This window comes from Argentina anserina, chromosome 6 (genome assembly GCF_933775445.1).
Source record: "Argentina anserina chromosome 6, drPotAnse1.1, whole genome shotgun sequence".
In the NCBI taxonomy this organism is placed as follows: Eukaryota; Viridiplantae; Streptophyta; class Magnoliopsida; order Rosales; family Rosaceae; genus Argentina; species Argentina anserina.
Genome location: NC_065877.1, coordinates 9941398 through 9959058, shown reverse-complemented (window position 1 = coordinate 9959058; position 17661 = coordinate 9941398). Strand labels below are relative to the sequence as shown.

At 38.3% G+C, this 17661-nt stretch overlaps 2 protein-coding genes and 1 pseudogene across 2 annotated transcripts; 2 read left to right on the top strand and 1 right to left on the bottom strand.

The window, feature by feature from the left end:
• Nucleotides 1-4617, top strand: LOC126796831 (DEAD-box ATP-dependent RNA helicase 38-like; annotated as a pseudogene).
• A 383-nt stretch (nt 4618-5000) lies between these two features.
• Nucleotides 5001-5871, top strand: LOC126797765 (uncharacterized). The gene is made up of 2 exons (XM_050524484.1): nt 5001-5276; nt 5413-5871. Exons 1-2 carry the CDS (start codon nt 5026-5028, stop codon nt 5837-5839), a joined length of 678 nt encoding a protein of 225 aa, XP_050380441.1. The 5' UTR covers nt 5001-5025; the 3' UTR covers nt 5840-5871.
• LOC126797764 (vacuolar protein-sorting-associated protein 37 homolog 1) lies at nt 5856-10081 on the bottom strand. The gene is made up of 7 exons (XM_050524483.1): nt 9876-10081; nt 9380-9595; nt 7457-7544; nt 6761-6800; nt 6611-6657; nt 6400-6520; nt 5856-6248 (listed from the first exon to the last, which is right to left on the bottom strand). Exons 1-7 carry the CDS (start codon nt 9887-9889, stop codon nt 6085-6087), a joined length of 690 nt encoding a protein of 229 aa, XP_050380440.1. The 5' UTR covers nt 9890-10081; the 3' UTR covers nt 5856-6084.
• Nucleotides 10082-17661: the final 7580 nt, after the last annotated feature.

The following is a 17661-nucleotide window of genomic DNA, read 5'->3' as shown; positions in this document are numbered from 1 at the left end:
ATGAGATCTGGGTGTCGGATATGGGATCCGGGGCTGCTCTTGTCAGAAATTGCGGTCATCTGGTTGTGGTGGAGATCGAAGCAATCTAGTGGTGGCGCGGAATGGTTAGGCTTGTGGTTGGATGAATGGATTCAGAGGAGAGTAGGTTGTGGTGAAGATGGTACCCATCATCGTCAGTCGCGGGTGCTAAGATGCCGTCAACCTTCATCGTTGGCTGGACGGCGGAGCAATTCATCATCTGGGTAGCATTCGGTGTCCAAAGAAGAGCTAAGTGCCCAACATTGGGTGTTGGGCTTTGTCTATGAGGCCTACTCATTCTTTGTTCCGAATCTAGGACCCATGAGGTATCACTCGGTAGTCATTGCTTCTCAGTTACGAGTGGTGTTACATTATTTGCAGCATTTTCATGGTGCACTCCTACAATTTCACTCAAATAAGTGGGCTTTGCTAACAAAAGATATTTTCTAGTTACTTTATGGGTCGAGACTGTAGAGATTCAGCATTGCGATGTGAGTTTCTAGTATAATATTGCTAGTTTGCTAGGAGTTAATCATTTCACAAACTTTTGATTATTGTTGCTTCCTATTAGGGAGTGAAAGTTTTTTTATGTTATTTCGTACATTACTTATTCTAATATATGACAATTCGTCGTTCTTAAAAAAAAAACTAAAAATGCTCATTTTTTATTAAGAATGAAATGATAAAGAAACTAAGAAAAAAACAACAACAGACGATTACAAGCAAGGTCTAAAAATCGATAATTTTGCCGATATTCGGCGACATTTTCGGTTTTTCGAGCCTATAACATACCATCTTGTTTTTGTTGGAAAGATCCGAAATGTCGCGATAATTTCAGAAATACCCAATATATGGGCGATATGTTTGAAGTGGTCTTATAGCTTGACATAGGCCAATTCACCAATTAAGTGGTCACTTGATTTAAATTCAGCCAATCAAGTGGTCCCTTTGATTCAAATGCCAGAAAAAGGGGGCAATGTTTGCTCCAAGGGGACTCGGACCTTGATTAGCCATGTGAAAGCATAACATCCTTACCATATGTGCCACAAGTAATAATGTGTACTACCTTCATATTAATATAAATATACTTAAAGTTTCTGTCGAAAATTTTAGTTATATCGATATTTTCCGATATTTACACCGAAATTTCCATTTTTTGAACTTTTGATATATCCTCGATAGGAGATATTTTAGTCCTTGATTACAAGACACGTTTAACCCTAGTTTACAGCTCGGTGAGGAGCTTTGAGGATCTGAATCTGTCGCCGGTGATTTTGACGGCTTTGTATGCGAACATGGGCTTCAAGAGGCCCAGTTATATTCAGGCAAAGACTTTGCCGATGATTTTGACGCCTCCTTTTAAGGATTTGGTTGCTCAAGCTCACAATGGCACCGGCAAAACTACTTGTTTTGGGCTTGGAATGCTGGGCTGGATCGATCCCGGTGTCAAAGCTCCTCAGGCACTCTGCATTTGCCCACCAGAGAGCTCGCCATTCAGGTATAAACTTGTCGCATTGCATAGCTTAAAGTTACGATTTTTGTTTGTATTGTTTATGATAGAAAATTGTCGACATTGAATATTTGGATGAATGAGTTGGATTTTTGATGTTGGTAAGTGAATGTGGCAGATAATGGAGGTGCTTGAGAGGATGTCGGTGTCAATGATGCACGGATACATCCAGAAAAGTGAGTACACGTATCGTATCCGTATCAGATACGAGTATGGGCTGGATACACTATATATACATACCGAAAGCTGAAAATACGCACCTAAACTATGTAGTATATGTTAACTCTGTAGATACGGTCAGAGTACGTTTTGAATACGTTTTAGAGTTATAATTGTCATTGTCACGTAAATAAAACTTAAATCTAATACCCTCACTCTCTCAGCCGTATTATTTTGTTTTGCTTAAACTTATTAAGTATTTAATTCATGAACTTATGTTTATTGTAAAATTGATGAGATTTAAGTGTTCTAATTGTTTGTTTGATCAAATTTTAGAATTTAATATATATGTATATAATATTATTTTACAAAACGTATCCAAAATACTACATTTTAGAAAATAACGTATCTCGTGTCATGTCGTGTCTGTGTCCGTGTCCCGTGCCCATACTCGTGCATCATAGGTCGGTGTACATGGGAATAAAAATCGAGTGTGCTGTCCCAAGTGTGACGCCGAGCTCTACATCTGTACGTGACCGGGCGCCAGTGATGGCGCATATTGTGGTTGGGACTTCTGGTACGGTGCATAAGCTTATGTCGTACAAGAAGTTGGGAATAAGCAAGTTGAAAGTTCTTGTTTTTGATGAGGCTGATCACATGCTTGCTGAGGTAATTATCGTTTACTGAGTCTATTTGTATGTTTATTGTGGTTCTCGACTGCTTGGCTAGTGTTGCTTGTTAAAATGGGAGCATCTCTGATTCTGTGTTCTATTGAGCAGTAGTTAGAGACTTAGATCTGTTAGAATGCAATGCAATTGTGTGGCTTGGCATAAGAATTTTGTATTTGTCTTCCAATGGTTTATGCTTTTGTTGTCATACAGTAGATCGTTAATGGTTTAACATGTTTGTGCAGGATGGCTTTAGAGATGATTCTTTAAGGATAAAGGAGATTGATAAATTTAGCCCTCACTGCCAGGTTTGTCAAACTATCTTTCAACTATTATGGTTCTCGATCCTCTGTCCAAACTTAAGGTTGTGTATATATATGCATGTTCATTGTTTTGTGTAGTCATTTGAATGGTTCTTCAAACATGTTTCTGGTAGTGGCTTAAGAGCAAGGAAGCATATAAACTTAAAGATGACTATCAATACTTCAATACTCTCAAATGGAGTAAGGAATAAGGTATTGATATGTAACTATGATGACTGGACCTCCTTAGTAATGAAAATTTCCCTCAGGCATGTTAATTGGAGACCAGCTCCAACCATTGTAGGTCTGAATGTGTTGCATATTTTTCCATGAAAATTACAGATGTGTCTAGGGTAACAGGAATGGTTATGGCATGCAGTTCAATAGTGCCTTGTGCATACTGTGAATGTCTTTATTATATGAATGCAGTTCAATAGTGCCTTGTGCATGCAGTTCAATATTAAGTTACAAAGTATGGTAATTCTACCTTCTCCTGTATCGTTCTTTTCCAGGTGCTTTTGTTTTCGGCTACTTTTAATGAAATGATCACAAAGTTCATACCTAGGGTGATGAAAAATTATAATAAGCTAACTATAAAGAAAGAAGAGCTGTCTTTGGAAGCTGTGAAGCAGTACAAGGTTTACTGTTCAGATGAGCTGGATAAAATTGAGGTGATCAAATAAAAAATATTTGAACTAGGAGATTACATTGGACAAACTATAATTTTTGTGCGGTCAAGAAATGGTGCGAAAATGTTGCATGAAGTACTTGTTGGAGATGGTCATTCGGTTACTACCGTACATGGCGCTCTCAGTCTTGAAGACAGATAAAATAGTCACAGAGTTTAAAGAGGGTTTAACCAAAGTTCTGATATCAGCTGATCTCCTAGCTCGAGGTTTTGATCAACAAAACAGGTGCTGACTTTCCCTGTTCAGTTGGCCTTCATTGGTTCCCCTTTCTGTCTCATGCGCCTTGTAAGATTCATGTGCTGACATGATATCTTGATGTAGGTTAATTGTGTTGTCAATTATGATCTTCCAATCAAGCGGGAAGCTTCTCCAAACACACGGGATCCTCCGGAGCCTGATTATGAACTGTACTTGCATAGATGTGGCCGGGCAGGACGTTTTGGGAGCAAGGGTAAGTGTGGGATCAGGAATATAGCTTTTTCTTTCATGTGCACTCTAGCTCTCTCCATATAATTCAGTTATGATAGAATGAAAAGATTACTCTACCATAGAAAACAAAACACTCTAACATTCCTTAGATTGAGTAATGGAAAGATTGATTAAGTGGAATGGTATATGTAATCATGCAGGAGCGGTGTTTAACTTGCTTTGCCTTGATTCGGATAGCCTGGCCATGGCGATAATTGAGCGCTGCTATAACATCCAAGTACCAGAGGTAATAACTTGCACCTCCATTTTACGTCACATTCGAATAATTGAGACTTGATGGACTTTGAGAAGTTCCAATATTATTTTGTTCTATATTCTTTAGCTTAGAGCTTAGATATCATAATGTGAGTCTCAAATTGGGATAAATGTTTTAGTAAATTGCTTGGCTAGGGATTAGGCCTTTTTTGGTCTGCAAGTCCAATCCAAACACGCAACTCATTAGATTGAAGTAAGAAATGGAGGATAACTTCCAACATAAATTTTTGAAAGTTGAAGGAAAATAGGTCAAGGGACTTTAGTCTTTCCAAATTGAACAAAAATGGTGCGGCGTCAACTTTGCTCACCAATCCTACCTGCTTTGTACTTGGAGTTTGAAGTTGGTATTCATTAAACGGGGTTGTAATCGATTTCTATGTCGAATCTAATGACACCAAACAGGGACATAACATGCATGTGTAAGATGATCTTTGCTCCAAGTAATTGCTTTCATGTTCCATTGCTTGCAGGTTACAGTCAGTGAACGGGCTTTTCAAGGGGCTCTAAGAGCTGCCGGACTACTGTAGTGATCACGCAGCTTAACTCAGTTTAGCCAATTTTGTGATCAAACATAGGTAGAACTAGCTAGCTGCAGCTAGTAGTTTAACACTGATATTACCGTGTATCTATCTATGTTTAGGTCAACTGTTGTTATAGGTATATGTTCGAACTGAGAGTTTTCATCAGTAATGTAAAACAATGATCCGAATTACTTATTTTTATAGCTATTGGTTCTAAAATGAATCCCCAACATTCCTCAACCCGACCCGGTCCACCTTTCCAAACACGAGGCAGCTTCGATTCTTCTGAAGCCACGTGGCAGAACCTTAGCCGCCAACCCCGGCAGTCACAAAATAAAGCTCAGTCCGCCAGAAGCTTGGAGCTGAAGAATCGTCGGAGCTGAAGAATCGTCGGAGCTGAGATCCTTCGTAGCCATGGCGGCCCCACTTGCGCGGAGAACAATTTTTTCATCTTCTCTTTTCCGGCGATCAAGGCTCCATGATTCGTCTCTAACGGCGGTCACCGTCGGCCGCGGCGTCTCTGAATCCAGGCGGCAATCGTCGTCGAGTAACAAATCCGAGAAGCCGGAGAAGAAGAAGCCACTGGACCGTTTGTCGACGGTTATAGACGCCGTTAACGAGCGCAAACTCCCTCCTGACCTTCGCGGTCAGCGCAACACAGTCAGGTAACTTAATCTTTTACCTTTTTACTAATATTTTCACGGTAAACATTTAGTGTGGATTGTAATTTAGGGAGCTCCAACTTCGTAACTTTTGTTCACAGTTGTTGATTATACTGATTTGAGTTGGGGATGTGGGCAGGTCGGAGACTGATATAATCAACGTGGTGGAGCAAAGAATATGGCATTCAATGGAAGAAGGGCAATTTGAGAATCTACCAGGGAAAGGGAAACCTCTAGACCTGAGTAGCAACCCTCACGCAGACCCAGCAGATGATACATTGTACAGAATCCTCTCCAAGAATGGTTGTGCGCCGCGGTGGGTGGAGCTGAACAAAGAGATCAGGAGTCAGGCGGCGGAATGGAGGAGAGCTCTGAAGAAGGCTTGGGAGAAGAGAAATGGTGATGGGGGTCAGGAGAAATGGAGGGAGACTTCTGAGGCCTTGAAGGTGCAGATGAAGCAGATTAATAACAAGGTGTTGGAGTATAATCTGATAGTTCCTTTCGGGCGCCAAATGTTTGGAATCAAGTGGGAGAAGGAGATGGGACGAGTGGAAATGAAAGAGTGATATTGCTTTTCTAGACTAGAGAAGATAGTAGAAGTTGTTTTGGAAGTTTTATCTGTTTACACTACTGCAAGTGAGTTTGTACACAAGAATTTCTATTAAAATTGAATGCTATGACAAGCAATTTACCAAATATCACACACTGAACAGAAATCAACGATCTAAAGCATTGTTTTTGCAAATTGTTCTAATATGTTCTACTAGAAGGTATACATTCTTTTTGCCTTTTGGTAATGATTATTACAGTTTCAGCCAATTGAAGATGTTTTGGCTGCAAGATGAACAAGCGCCCGCCGGTGGTACGTGTTGCGAAGCTTCTTATATTTTGGAACGAAAGTACTGATATCGATTTCACCATTGAGGAGTTGCCTGTGCAAGTCTTCAGATTCCTCCTCCGTCTTATTCATTGCTTCTGCAGTGACAAATAGTATTTCATGACCAACAAACTCTCAATCATGTTAACAAACAATAAAGAAGTCTGATATTGCCTCAGGCTTTATAAATACAAACACATATAGGCCTGCTGTATAACTTTATAGCTTCAGATTAGTGATATTCCATACCTTGAAGCCTTTGGAGAAGAGAAGCAGGTGCACATGATTTCAATGTATCTTCTTTCTGTCGTTCAAGCTCATTTAGCCTCTCTTGAGCGGCTGCCAACTCAGTTGTTCTAATTATTCTGCACTGTGACCATAAACACAGGAAAGAAGAGTATTACAATCAATGCAACAGTTTGCCACAGGTATGAGAAAGACAACAGTTATAAAACCCAACCTGGTTCCTAAGTTCCACCATCCGCGGTTCCTTTTCCATGTTTTCCCCTGTTTGATCAAATTATAGTTCAGTCTTATTTTCTGTTGTGTAAACCAAGAAAATCAAATAATTATTTAGAACATGACAGCAGAACAGGATGCAAAAACTCACTGGATAATTGCAGAGTTTCCTTTCGTAGCTCTTCCTTTAGCTGATGTCACGCAAAGGAAAAAGGGTCACCACATGTCACAAAATCCATAGTATCAAGACATAAAGCAAGTCCATATCATGTTATATACATATCTACTTATAAGGTCTTCTCAGAATCAGAATAGCTATAATCTCAAGCACACATCCTCTACTATTTAAAAAAAAAACACCCTCATTCACCTCTATACAATAAAAGGCAACTATAGTAATCGTCACACTTTCTATTAATTAGTTTGTAGCAGGTGCATTCTAATTTTCCTCACTCAGATCTTATTTCCACTATAATCAAGATTTGCTGTTATTGCAGAAAACTTCCTTCATGGTACAAGTATACATCATTACATCACATGCAGCTAGTACAGATTTTATTAGGTTCAATGTGAGTGGATATGCAGCCGACAACTTTCTTAAGAAGAGCATAATTTCAATTCATACAAACCAGGCCTCAAGTGGTCTTGATTACTACTCATAATAAAATCAGATTTAGTCAATAGAAGTATACTCCAATTAATAACTTAGTCAGAAAATATGATTAATGTACCACATAACCACAATGTAAACACTATAAACAAGTTTCATGCGGTGCTACTTGTACAACATTTAGGAGTGATTGTACATCTTAAAGTACAATCAAAAAGTCAAACAATTAGAACTTACATTATTTTGAACTTTGACCTGCTCAAGCGATAGGAAAAATTGATGGTATGCCTCCTTGTCGGACATAAGCTTCCGTAGTTCGTCAACACTACACGTATTAGCAAAAGAAATATCATGATTAGTTACAGCAGAAAGTAAGAACATTATAACATACAAATCACTATACATGACACGAGAGTTTATCTCTGCACTGCTGGAGACATTCGACATTAATGTCCAATACAATGTTTTTAAGGCATTAAAAGAACAGAAACAAAGATAACAATAGAAAGATCACAAAGTATCCATGCACAATATAAGAAATATAAATTTGATTTTCAATTATAGGGACGCCCCAAATAAAAATGCCTAGCATTCCCCAAAAGCAACTGTGCTCTAGTGAAACTGAAGGAATCCATTGTGTCGACAACTTATATTTTTGTGATGTAATATACACATGGGTATATAAATAAAATACCGTCGATCATAATGCATAACTGGTAGAAGAACCACTAGAGTTGTCTTGTATCTGTAGATTCTCGGATATAACATCTGAATTGATCATGTGTATGGTTTTCTAACAGAAACAGACTGATATTTAACAAGACTATAATAAGACTACTGGGATGTCACCAGTAGAGTGACCCCATGGGTCATACCTAGGGGCTAGGGCCAGGCCGCATGACCCTAATATCGAGAGGAACATGCTGCCCCTAATAAGGTCATATCTCAAAAGTACAGACTATTGTATGAAGATGCTAAGATAAATCTAGAATAACTAGTATCAGATAATTCAGGCAACCTAAAGTTTATTCCTCAAATTCTGTAAGCAAAACCTATATATAAATCCGCCATCTTCTTCATCAGGAAGAACTCCTAGTAATGGCTGTTCAATTACTTGAGTGAATTGAAAAGTATGATTGATGTAAGAACCAGGTAGAACATCATTTTCTTAAAAAATGACCCTAATAAAGTTGATTAATTATAGTTTTCAATTTACTCATGTAAGATCCTGGGTAGGCCATCATTGTCTAGAGAATGCCAGATTGGAATCTGGACCCTAAACTCTCTTTACCACATCTATAAACCTTTAAATGACTTCTCCTACTTAGAATCTCCATCAACAAAACAGCAGAGAACATTATAGAAAATGCTGATAACTACTGGTAAGACAGAATGCATGCGCTTAGACACCAATATATTATTTATGAGATGATAATAAGAAAGAAAATGTTCTTATCGGCTCAGAAACATATCAAGGTTCACTTTTTAAAATGATTCACTATGCCCAAAGCCTTTCCCTAAATATGATAACTGTAAAATTAATACCTATAAGTTATTACTCACTGTAAGCTAACTATTGCCTTGTTAATTATACTATATAATACGGAGAAAAGAGTATCAACAATATAGTGGGAAAGTTTCACCAAACCAGTCCATAGGAAACTGAGTCTTCAATAGAGATCTGAATATATCATGTTAAAACAGCTGCTGTTGTGTACATTACCAAACATATCCAACTTTCACCCCTTCCACATGTGACGTTTTCTATTTCTGAAACTACCTTCACTTTACAGATGTACTGTGTGTGCAAACCAATTTAATTTATAAAAGAGAAATAAAATTGACAATTGGACCAAACAAACCTAATTTAAAACTACTTTTCTACAATTTTCACCCCATCAAAACTTTGTTCTCAGTATCAGGTTGTGAACCAGTTCATACGAAACATACAACTACCCAAAACAATCAACAAGGAATGACAACAAAAGGACTGACCAGGCATTTGTAGAGTATCAAATCTAAAGCAGGATCCCTACCAAACGAGAATCATGAACTTGATAGACAGTGAAAGTTAAAAACTGTGCCATGAGCACCACAGAAAGTTCAAATGTAAAGAACCATCATTGAATCAAAAGATATCAACAGCACCAGGATCCCTACCTTTTGTCCTTCAAAGAAGCAATAACACCAGCAGCCTCGGTGGGAGAAACAGGCGACGGCGAGTTAGCTCTGGAACCCAAATTAGGAGTAGAAGAGGTTCTACTCGGAGTTAATGGCCGTGGCGTGGGTGAGCTAACTGAAGGAGGATACCAAGACTGCTGTGATGAAGCAGCATCATCATCGGGACGCGGCTGAGCTTGTGGCTCCTGTGATCCCCTGTAATAATAACCAACAATCAAAACCTCCATCATCCAAAATCAAAGCTACTAAGATCACAAATCCAATGAAATTTTCGCTATCGATTTCGGCAACACATAAATTCAGTTCATATTGCTCATCACAGTTTCGGAATCTGATTCAATCAATATTATCAGCCACACAAATCGGCATATGAGATTGTGAAATGAAGGAGATATCCTAAGCTGAATTCACCGCTAGAATTAGAGAAGCTATGATTGAGAATGGCCTAGGGTTTAAAGGAGAAGCGAGATGTTACCAGAATTTGAACATGGCGGAGGATCGTCCGATCAAATTGGAGCTGAGGCGAATCGGAAGCGAGTGGAGACGGCGACGGTGACGGAGTTGAAGACGATGAGAAAGAAGAGTTGGAAGTGGGGGTTTGTTTTTTCCGGTTAGGGATATGGACGGTTGCGTCTTCGGAGATCGTTACATGGGAATACGCGTGGAAGATGAGAAACGCAGAAGGAGCACTGGGGAAGTATAGGCTTGATTGGTAATTTCTCTCTTTTGTGGACAATTATTGTATTTCGTATCGACATAGATTCATCCTCTATTTAAATTTAGGGTTAGTAATTTGATCAAATAATCCGCTGTGTTAAAGCAGACAAAGAGTATGCTCGCTCTATTACGTTCACGCGACATAAGCCTTCACTGCAAATTATTATCTCAACGGGCCTTAATAAATTTAAATAAGTGACAGGCCGGGCTGGGTATTTTTAAAAATACGAAGATTCAAGCCCGCCTACCTAAGATGGGCCTTGCGGGCTTTTGCGGGCCGGGCCTTACGGGCTTGTATTAGAAAAATAATATAATACTCTAATTTAAGGGTTTGAAACAATAAAAGAATTGTTAGAAAACATTCTAAAACAAAAGTCACAAATAAATTCTAGTTTCGAAATATTATCGATCGACACCAATAGATGTGATCGATATATATATTTAGGGACCGTGTAACAATTTCATCCAATTCAGACCTCGTTTAACCGTCGGAATTTTCGGTCAACAAAAAAAATAGGCGTTTTCACATAATAAAATCTCATTGACCGGGGCTTTGCCAAATAGATTTCTTCAGTTCGACCGCGCACGATAGGTAACAAAAATTAGGTGATTTCAAATATATAAACAAATTTCCACATTCACATCTTGGTAATTGGTCCCCCCTTAGGGCATATTAGTGTTGTTTTTGGTTTACCGGAAATTCTAACGGTTAAACGAGGTCCGAATTGCATGAAATTTTAAAATGATCATTAAATATATATATTGATCACATCGAATGGTGTCGATCGATTCCGAAAAGTTTCCTTCATATAGTCGCTTCATAATGTGATAGTTTTATTATAAACCTAATATAAGGTTATAATACATTAGTGGACATTTCGTCGATCGACAACTCAAATTCAAAATATGGTCGATCGACACCAGTAGATGTGATCGGTATATATATTTAGGGAACCAGTAAAAATTTCGTCCGTTTTGGACATGGTTTGACCGTTCGTACCAACGGTAAACTAAAAAAGAGGCGTTTTCACATAATAAAATCTCATTGACCGGGGCTTTGCCAAATAGATTTCTTCAGTTCGACCGCGCACGATAGGTAACAAAAATTAGGTGATTTCAAATATGTAAACAAATTTCCACATTCGCATCTTGGTAATTGGTCCCCCCTTAGGGCATATTAGTGTTGTTTTTGGTTTACTGGAAATTCCGACGGTTAAACGAGGTTCAAATTGCATGAAATTTTAAAATGATCATTACATATATATATTGATCACATCGGATGGTGTCGATCGATTCCGAGAAGTTTCCTTCATATAGCCGCTTCATAATGTGATAGTTTTATTATAAACCTAATATAAGGTTATAATACATTAGTAGACACTTTGGCGATCGACAACTCAAATTCAAAATATGGTCGATCGACACTATTAGATGTGATCGGTATATATATTTAGGGAACCCGTAAAAATTTCGTCCGTTTTGGACATGGTTTGACCGTTCGTACCAACGGTCAACTAAAAAAGAGGCGTTTTGACATATTTAAACCTCATTGACCGGGGCTTTGCCAACTAGATTTCTTCAGTTCGACTGCGCACGATAGGTAACAAAAATTAGTTGATTTCAAATATGTATACAAATTTCCACATTCGCATCTTGGTAATTGGTCCCCCCTTAGGGCATATTAGTGTTGTTTTTGGTTTACCGTAAATTCCGACGGTTAAACGAGGTCCGAATTGCATGAAATTTTAAAATGATCATTAAATATATATATTGATCACATAGGATGGTGTCGATTGCATGAAATTTTAAAATGATCATTAAATATATATATATTGATCACATAGGATGGTGTCGATCGATTCCGAGAAGTTTCCTTCATATAGTCGCTTCATAATGTGATAGTTTTATTATAAACCTAATATAAGTTTATAATACATTAGTGGACACTTCGGCGATCGACAACTCAAATTCAAAATATGGTCGATCGACACCAGTAGATGTGATCGGTATATATATTTAGGGAATCCGCAAAAATTTCGTTCGTTTTGGACATGGTTTGACCGTTCGTACCAACGGTAAACTAAAAAAGAGGCGTTTTGACATATCTAAACCTCATTGACTGGGGCTTTGCCAAATAGATTTCTTCAGTTCGACTGCGCACGATATGTAACAAAAATTAGGTGATTTCATATATGCAAACGGCTTTCAGCATTCACATATTTGTAATAGATCCTCCCTTAGGGCATAATAGTTGTGTTTTCGATTTACCGAAAATTCCAACGGTCAAACGAAGTCCGAATTGGATGAAATTTTTACAGGGTCACTAAATATATATACCAATCACATCGGCTGGTGTCGATCGATCCCGACATGTTTCTTTCATATAGTCGCTTCATAATGCGTTAGTTTTAATATTAACCTAATATAAAGGGTATAATACATTAGTTGACGCTTCGGCGATCAATAACTCTCGTTCAAAATGTGGTCGATCGAGACCAGTAGATGTGATCAGTATATATATTTAGGGAACCCGTAAAAATTTCGTCCGTTTTGGATATTGTTTGACCGTCCGTACCTATGGTTAACAAAGAAAAATACGTTTTGACATATTAAAATCCTCTTTGACCGGGGCTTTGCCAAATTGGTTTTCTTGGTGCGACCACACACAATCGGTGACAAAAATTAGGTGATTTCAGATATGCAAATGACTTTTGGTGTTCGCATTTTGGTAATAGGTCTTCCCTTATGACATATTAGTGTTGTTTTCGGTTTACCGGAAATTCCGACGGTCAAACGAGTTCCGAATTGGATGAAATTTTTACAGGGACACTAAATATATATACTACCGATCATATCTACTGGTGTCGATCGATCCCAAGAAGTTTCCTTAATATAGTTGCTTCATAATGCAATAGTTTTATTCTAAACCTAATAAAATATGTATGTATAATATTTTATTATTTGGCGGGCTTTTACGGGCCGGGCCGGGTTTCACACCTCTAATTTAAACCCGGCCCTCTACCCACGGAAGCGGGCTTTGGCGGGCTTTCTCGCGGGCCGGGCTGGGTAAAAGCCCGTCGGGCTTGCGGGCCTCCGCAGGCTTTTCGGGTCCGCGGGCTAAATGATGAGGCCTATCATAACAGGCAGTGGAAAAAAAAGGCACTCATAATTTCACCGATATTGTTCTCAATTTAACACTACTTTTCACCGCATTTTATGAGTAAATTATTTTTAATATATACACTTCTAAAACCACCTTGAACTTTATTCTAACCTTTTATATATATGGCTTCTTATAAAAAAATCTATATTGACACATGAAATGAGAAAAAAAGTCATGAAAGATTTCAAAATTAGAAAAAGTCGAATTGCTAAAAGCTTAAAGCGTTGCCCTTGATTTTCATGATATTTACACGCTGCCACTGGCTTTTATTATTTCCCGAAAAAAAAAACATACATGAGCTTCAAATCCTGACCGAGCCTCGGCGACCAAAGCAGGGAGGTGGATGAGATATGCCCGGCGTCATCTTCTTCTTGGGTAATACAGCTAAAGCACTTGTCGTAAGCACCTTTGTGCGTGCGAACAGTATGAACCAATAGATATTTGGACCTTCTTCTGTCTGAGCTCTTGTTTGAAAGAAGTATAGCAGTTCCTCCCATTCGAAATAAACAATTTGAAACGAGCTTTGAATGATAGTTCACAATCAAGATTCCAATGTCCTTCGGCTTTACAGATGTCCTGGAAAAAAACTCGTCAATGGCACCATACATCAGTGCCTCAGCTTCTTTCCTGGCTTCTTTCATTGAGGGATTTGGAGGAATGTTGAGTACAACCTCTAGAGGATATGTTGAATCACCAAGGCCAGATTTCTCAAGGATCCTTCTCTGGAACTGTAGATTCTCCTATGTGAACGAACCAGTCATCGTAGACTGACCCATAAAAATATTTTTCGTACATTTTCGAGTTTCTCCTATGTGAACGAAATTTTGTGTTGTGACAGATGCTGTGATAAGTAGTGTGATTGGTGACAGCAGCTGTGATAGGTAGTGTGACAGCGGGTGTGACAGTAGTTGTGACAACATATGTGACAGGATATGTGACTGTATCTGTAACAGGATATGTGACAGCATCTGTGATAGAATATGTGTGCATCTGTAACAGGATATGTGACAGCTTCTGTGACAGCATGTGATAGGTAGTGTGACAGCGGGTGTGACAACATTTGTGACAACATCTGTGACAGCATCTGTGATAGGTAGTGTGACAGCGGGTGTGACAGCATCTGTGACAGGTAGTGTGATAGCGGCTGTGATAGGTAGTGTGACGGCAGGTGTGATAGTGGTGTGATAGCAGGTGTGACAGTTAAGAGATAGTGTGACAGTGCTGTGACAGTGGTTGTGACAGGAGGTGTGACATGCCTAGAGGAAATGTGAAAATATGCGAAATTTTGTTAAAATTCAAATGACATTGGTATAAGTATGCTCAGAATGAAGAGAATAGCTATAATTAGGGAACATTGAGCTTCTGTTTCGCCGTAATTGCTTAGAGCACCGCCATCGATGGCGGCAACCCTTTGCGATGGTTGTTGCGCCTTGTATGGTTGGTCGATTCGGAGTAGGTAGTATATCAAATGAAAGAGGGGAGCAAGATCTTTCTAATGGTATCAATTTTGTCAAAATCTATCGTCGGACGGGAAAGTTATGGCCGAAATTAGGGAAAAAAATAGTGAAAATGGCAAAACATTCCAGAAAATATTTTTAAAGTGATTGTTTTCTAATTTTGTTAACTTTTTATAATTTCTAATTAAATGTGATGACTTTTTTATAATTAATTCATAAATAATGACTTTTATCTAATATAAGGTAGGAGATTATAACTTTTTATAATTTACCCTTATATATACTCTGCCATAGAATTACAAAGCATGTTGAAGTACAATAGCATGTACCATTGCATTCAATAATCCTATAGTTAACTTGTTTGATCTAACCACAAACCATCGGGCCGAGAGGATAAGCCTCCCAGATTGTCTAGGTTCCAGACCTCTTTCAAAAAAAAAAATACTTTAAGTCTCACAAACCATTTAACCTCAAATATCATCATGTCATCCATATTGCGTCTAATGCAAAGCCTTAGAGAATCTGAGTTAAAGGCGAGAACCCTTCTCTCTCGAACTTTTCCGACAGACTATACCTTATTCTCACTGTCTGAAGCTCCATCGAAGGATTTGAAGCCGTTGCTGTTGTATTAGTGACAAAAATATACTTCTGGTTTTGATTTGTTGCTGTCTACCTGTACGTACAGGTTGCATCTTAGAAGTTTCTTTGTACTTCTATCTGTTAGAGTTTGAATAGTATTTTACGGTTTCTGCAATTTTTGAAATCAAAAGGACAAGTCTGATCAACTTACCTTTTGGATTTGGACAAACAGATTTTTGAAAGGATACGTTGTCAACATCCTACATACTGAAAGGGTGCCTAGGAATCTATATAACCCCTCCCAGTCTTCTTCTCAACTACAGAGAAAAAAAAAATAAGAACAGATTTTCTTCTATCTTTCCCTTTCCATTCAGAGAGAAAAAACACTGAGTACGTTCGCTAGAATCCAAGGTCTGGTGCTAGGCTCTTGGATTATCGATAGTTGTATCCTAGTAGTCAGAAGCCTAACGAACTACAAGCACTGAGTAGGGGTGAAATTTTGTCTAAAGGACATTGCCAATCTGCAAGCCTCTATCGAAACACAAGTAAGTAAACTTGCAATTTCAATTCCTTTATTTTACATCTGCTGTATTTGTATCTGATCAATTGTGTAGTGATCTTTGTAATACTTTTATATCATACAAGTGTATATTCAATTCATTGACATATATCCAACAATCTTTAGACAGAATTTTATGGATCAAGTATCAATGAATGGTGTGAAAACTCATGTGGAGAAACCAGAAAAGTTCAAGGGTGTGGACTTTAAGCGATGGCAACAAAAAATGTTGTTTTACCTGACAACTTTGAACCTTGCTCATGTTGTGAAAGAGGAAGTTCCAAAGGCAGAAGGAGATGATGTGACTGCAGAACAATTGAATGCAATTGATGCATGGAAGCACTGTGAGTTTCTATGCAGGAACTATATTCTCAATGGGCTAGATGATACTTTGTATGATGTGTATAGGTCATACAATACTGCAAAGGAACTCTGAGAATCTTTGGAGAAAAAATACAAAGTGGATGATGCAGGTTCAAAGAAGTTCATCATTGGGAAATTTCTGAATTACAAAATGGTGGACGGCAAGACCGTTGTTAGTCCAGTGGATGAACTCCAATTGATAATTCATGAACTTCATGCTGAAGGTATGATGATTAATGAAAGCTTTCAAGTTGGTTCTGTTATAGAGAAATTACCACCTTCTTGGAAAGATTACAAAGTGCACCTGAAGCATAAGAAGAGTGAAATGACAATGGAGGATCTGGTTTTGAAACTACGAGTTCAAGAAGACCATCTGAAAAGTGAGAAGCAAGGCAATAGATCTATCTTCGAAGCCAAAGCAAATATGGTTGAGGGAGAATCTTCCAAGCCGAAGTTCAAAAATCAGAAAGTCAGAAATAATAAGCAAGCTTTCAAGCTAGCACCAAAGCCTAAGAACTTCAAGAAAATTAAAGGCAGTTGCTGGGTGTGTGGAAAGCCAGGACACAAGGCGCAAGAGTGTCGTCACAAGAAAGATGGAAATGCTACCAATAGGAACAACAACAACCAAGCAAATGTGGTTGTAGCAACTGATGATTTTGTGGCTGTTGTTTCTGAAGTAAATTTGGTGAATGACAACAAAGACTGGTGGATTGATACTGGTGCAACAAGGCACATTTGTGGAGATAAAAATCTGTTCATTACCTATCAACCACTTAATGGTGATGAGCAATTGTTCATGGGAAATGCATCTGCATCAAGTGTTGCTGGAAAGGGTAATGTGGTCCTGACATTTACTTCTGGGAAAAAACTCACCCTCACTGATGTGCTACATGTTCCTGAAATAAGGAAAAATCTTGTGTCTGGTCCTTTGTTGAGCAACAAAGGTTTTAAGCTTGTATTTGAATCTGATAAGTTCGTTCTCACTAAGGGAGGAACTTTTGTAGGAAATGGCTATCTTGCAGAAGGGCTCTTCAAACTCAATATGTATGATGCTGCTATTAATAATATAAATAAGTATTCTACCTACTTGCTTGAGTCTTCTAGTTTATGGCATGCTAGATTAGGACATGTTAATTACCGTTCTTTACATAGAATGTTTAATCTTGGTCTGCTGCCGAAATGCACAATAGATGCTGCACAGAAATGTGAAACATGTACAGAATCAAAAGTTGCAAGGCAAACTTTCAAATCAGTTTTTGGTAGATCAAATGAGGTGTTGGGACTAATCCATAGTGACTTATGTGATTTTAAATCCACACCAAGTCGTGCAGGAAAGAACTATTATGTTACTTTCACAGACAATTGCAGTAAGTACTGCTATGTTTACTTGATACATAGTAAAGATGAAGCTTTGAATATGTTT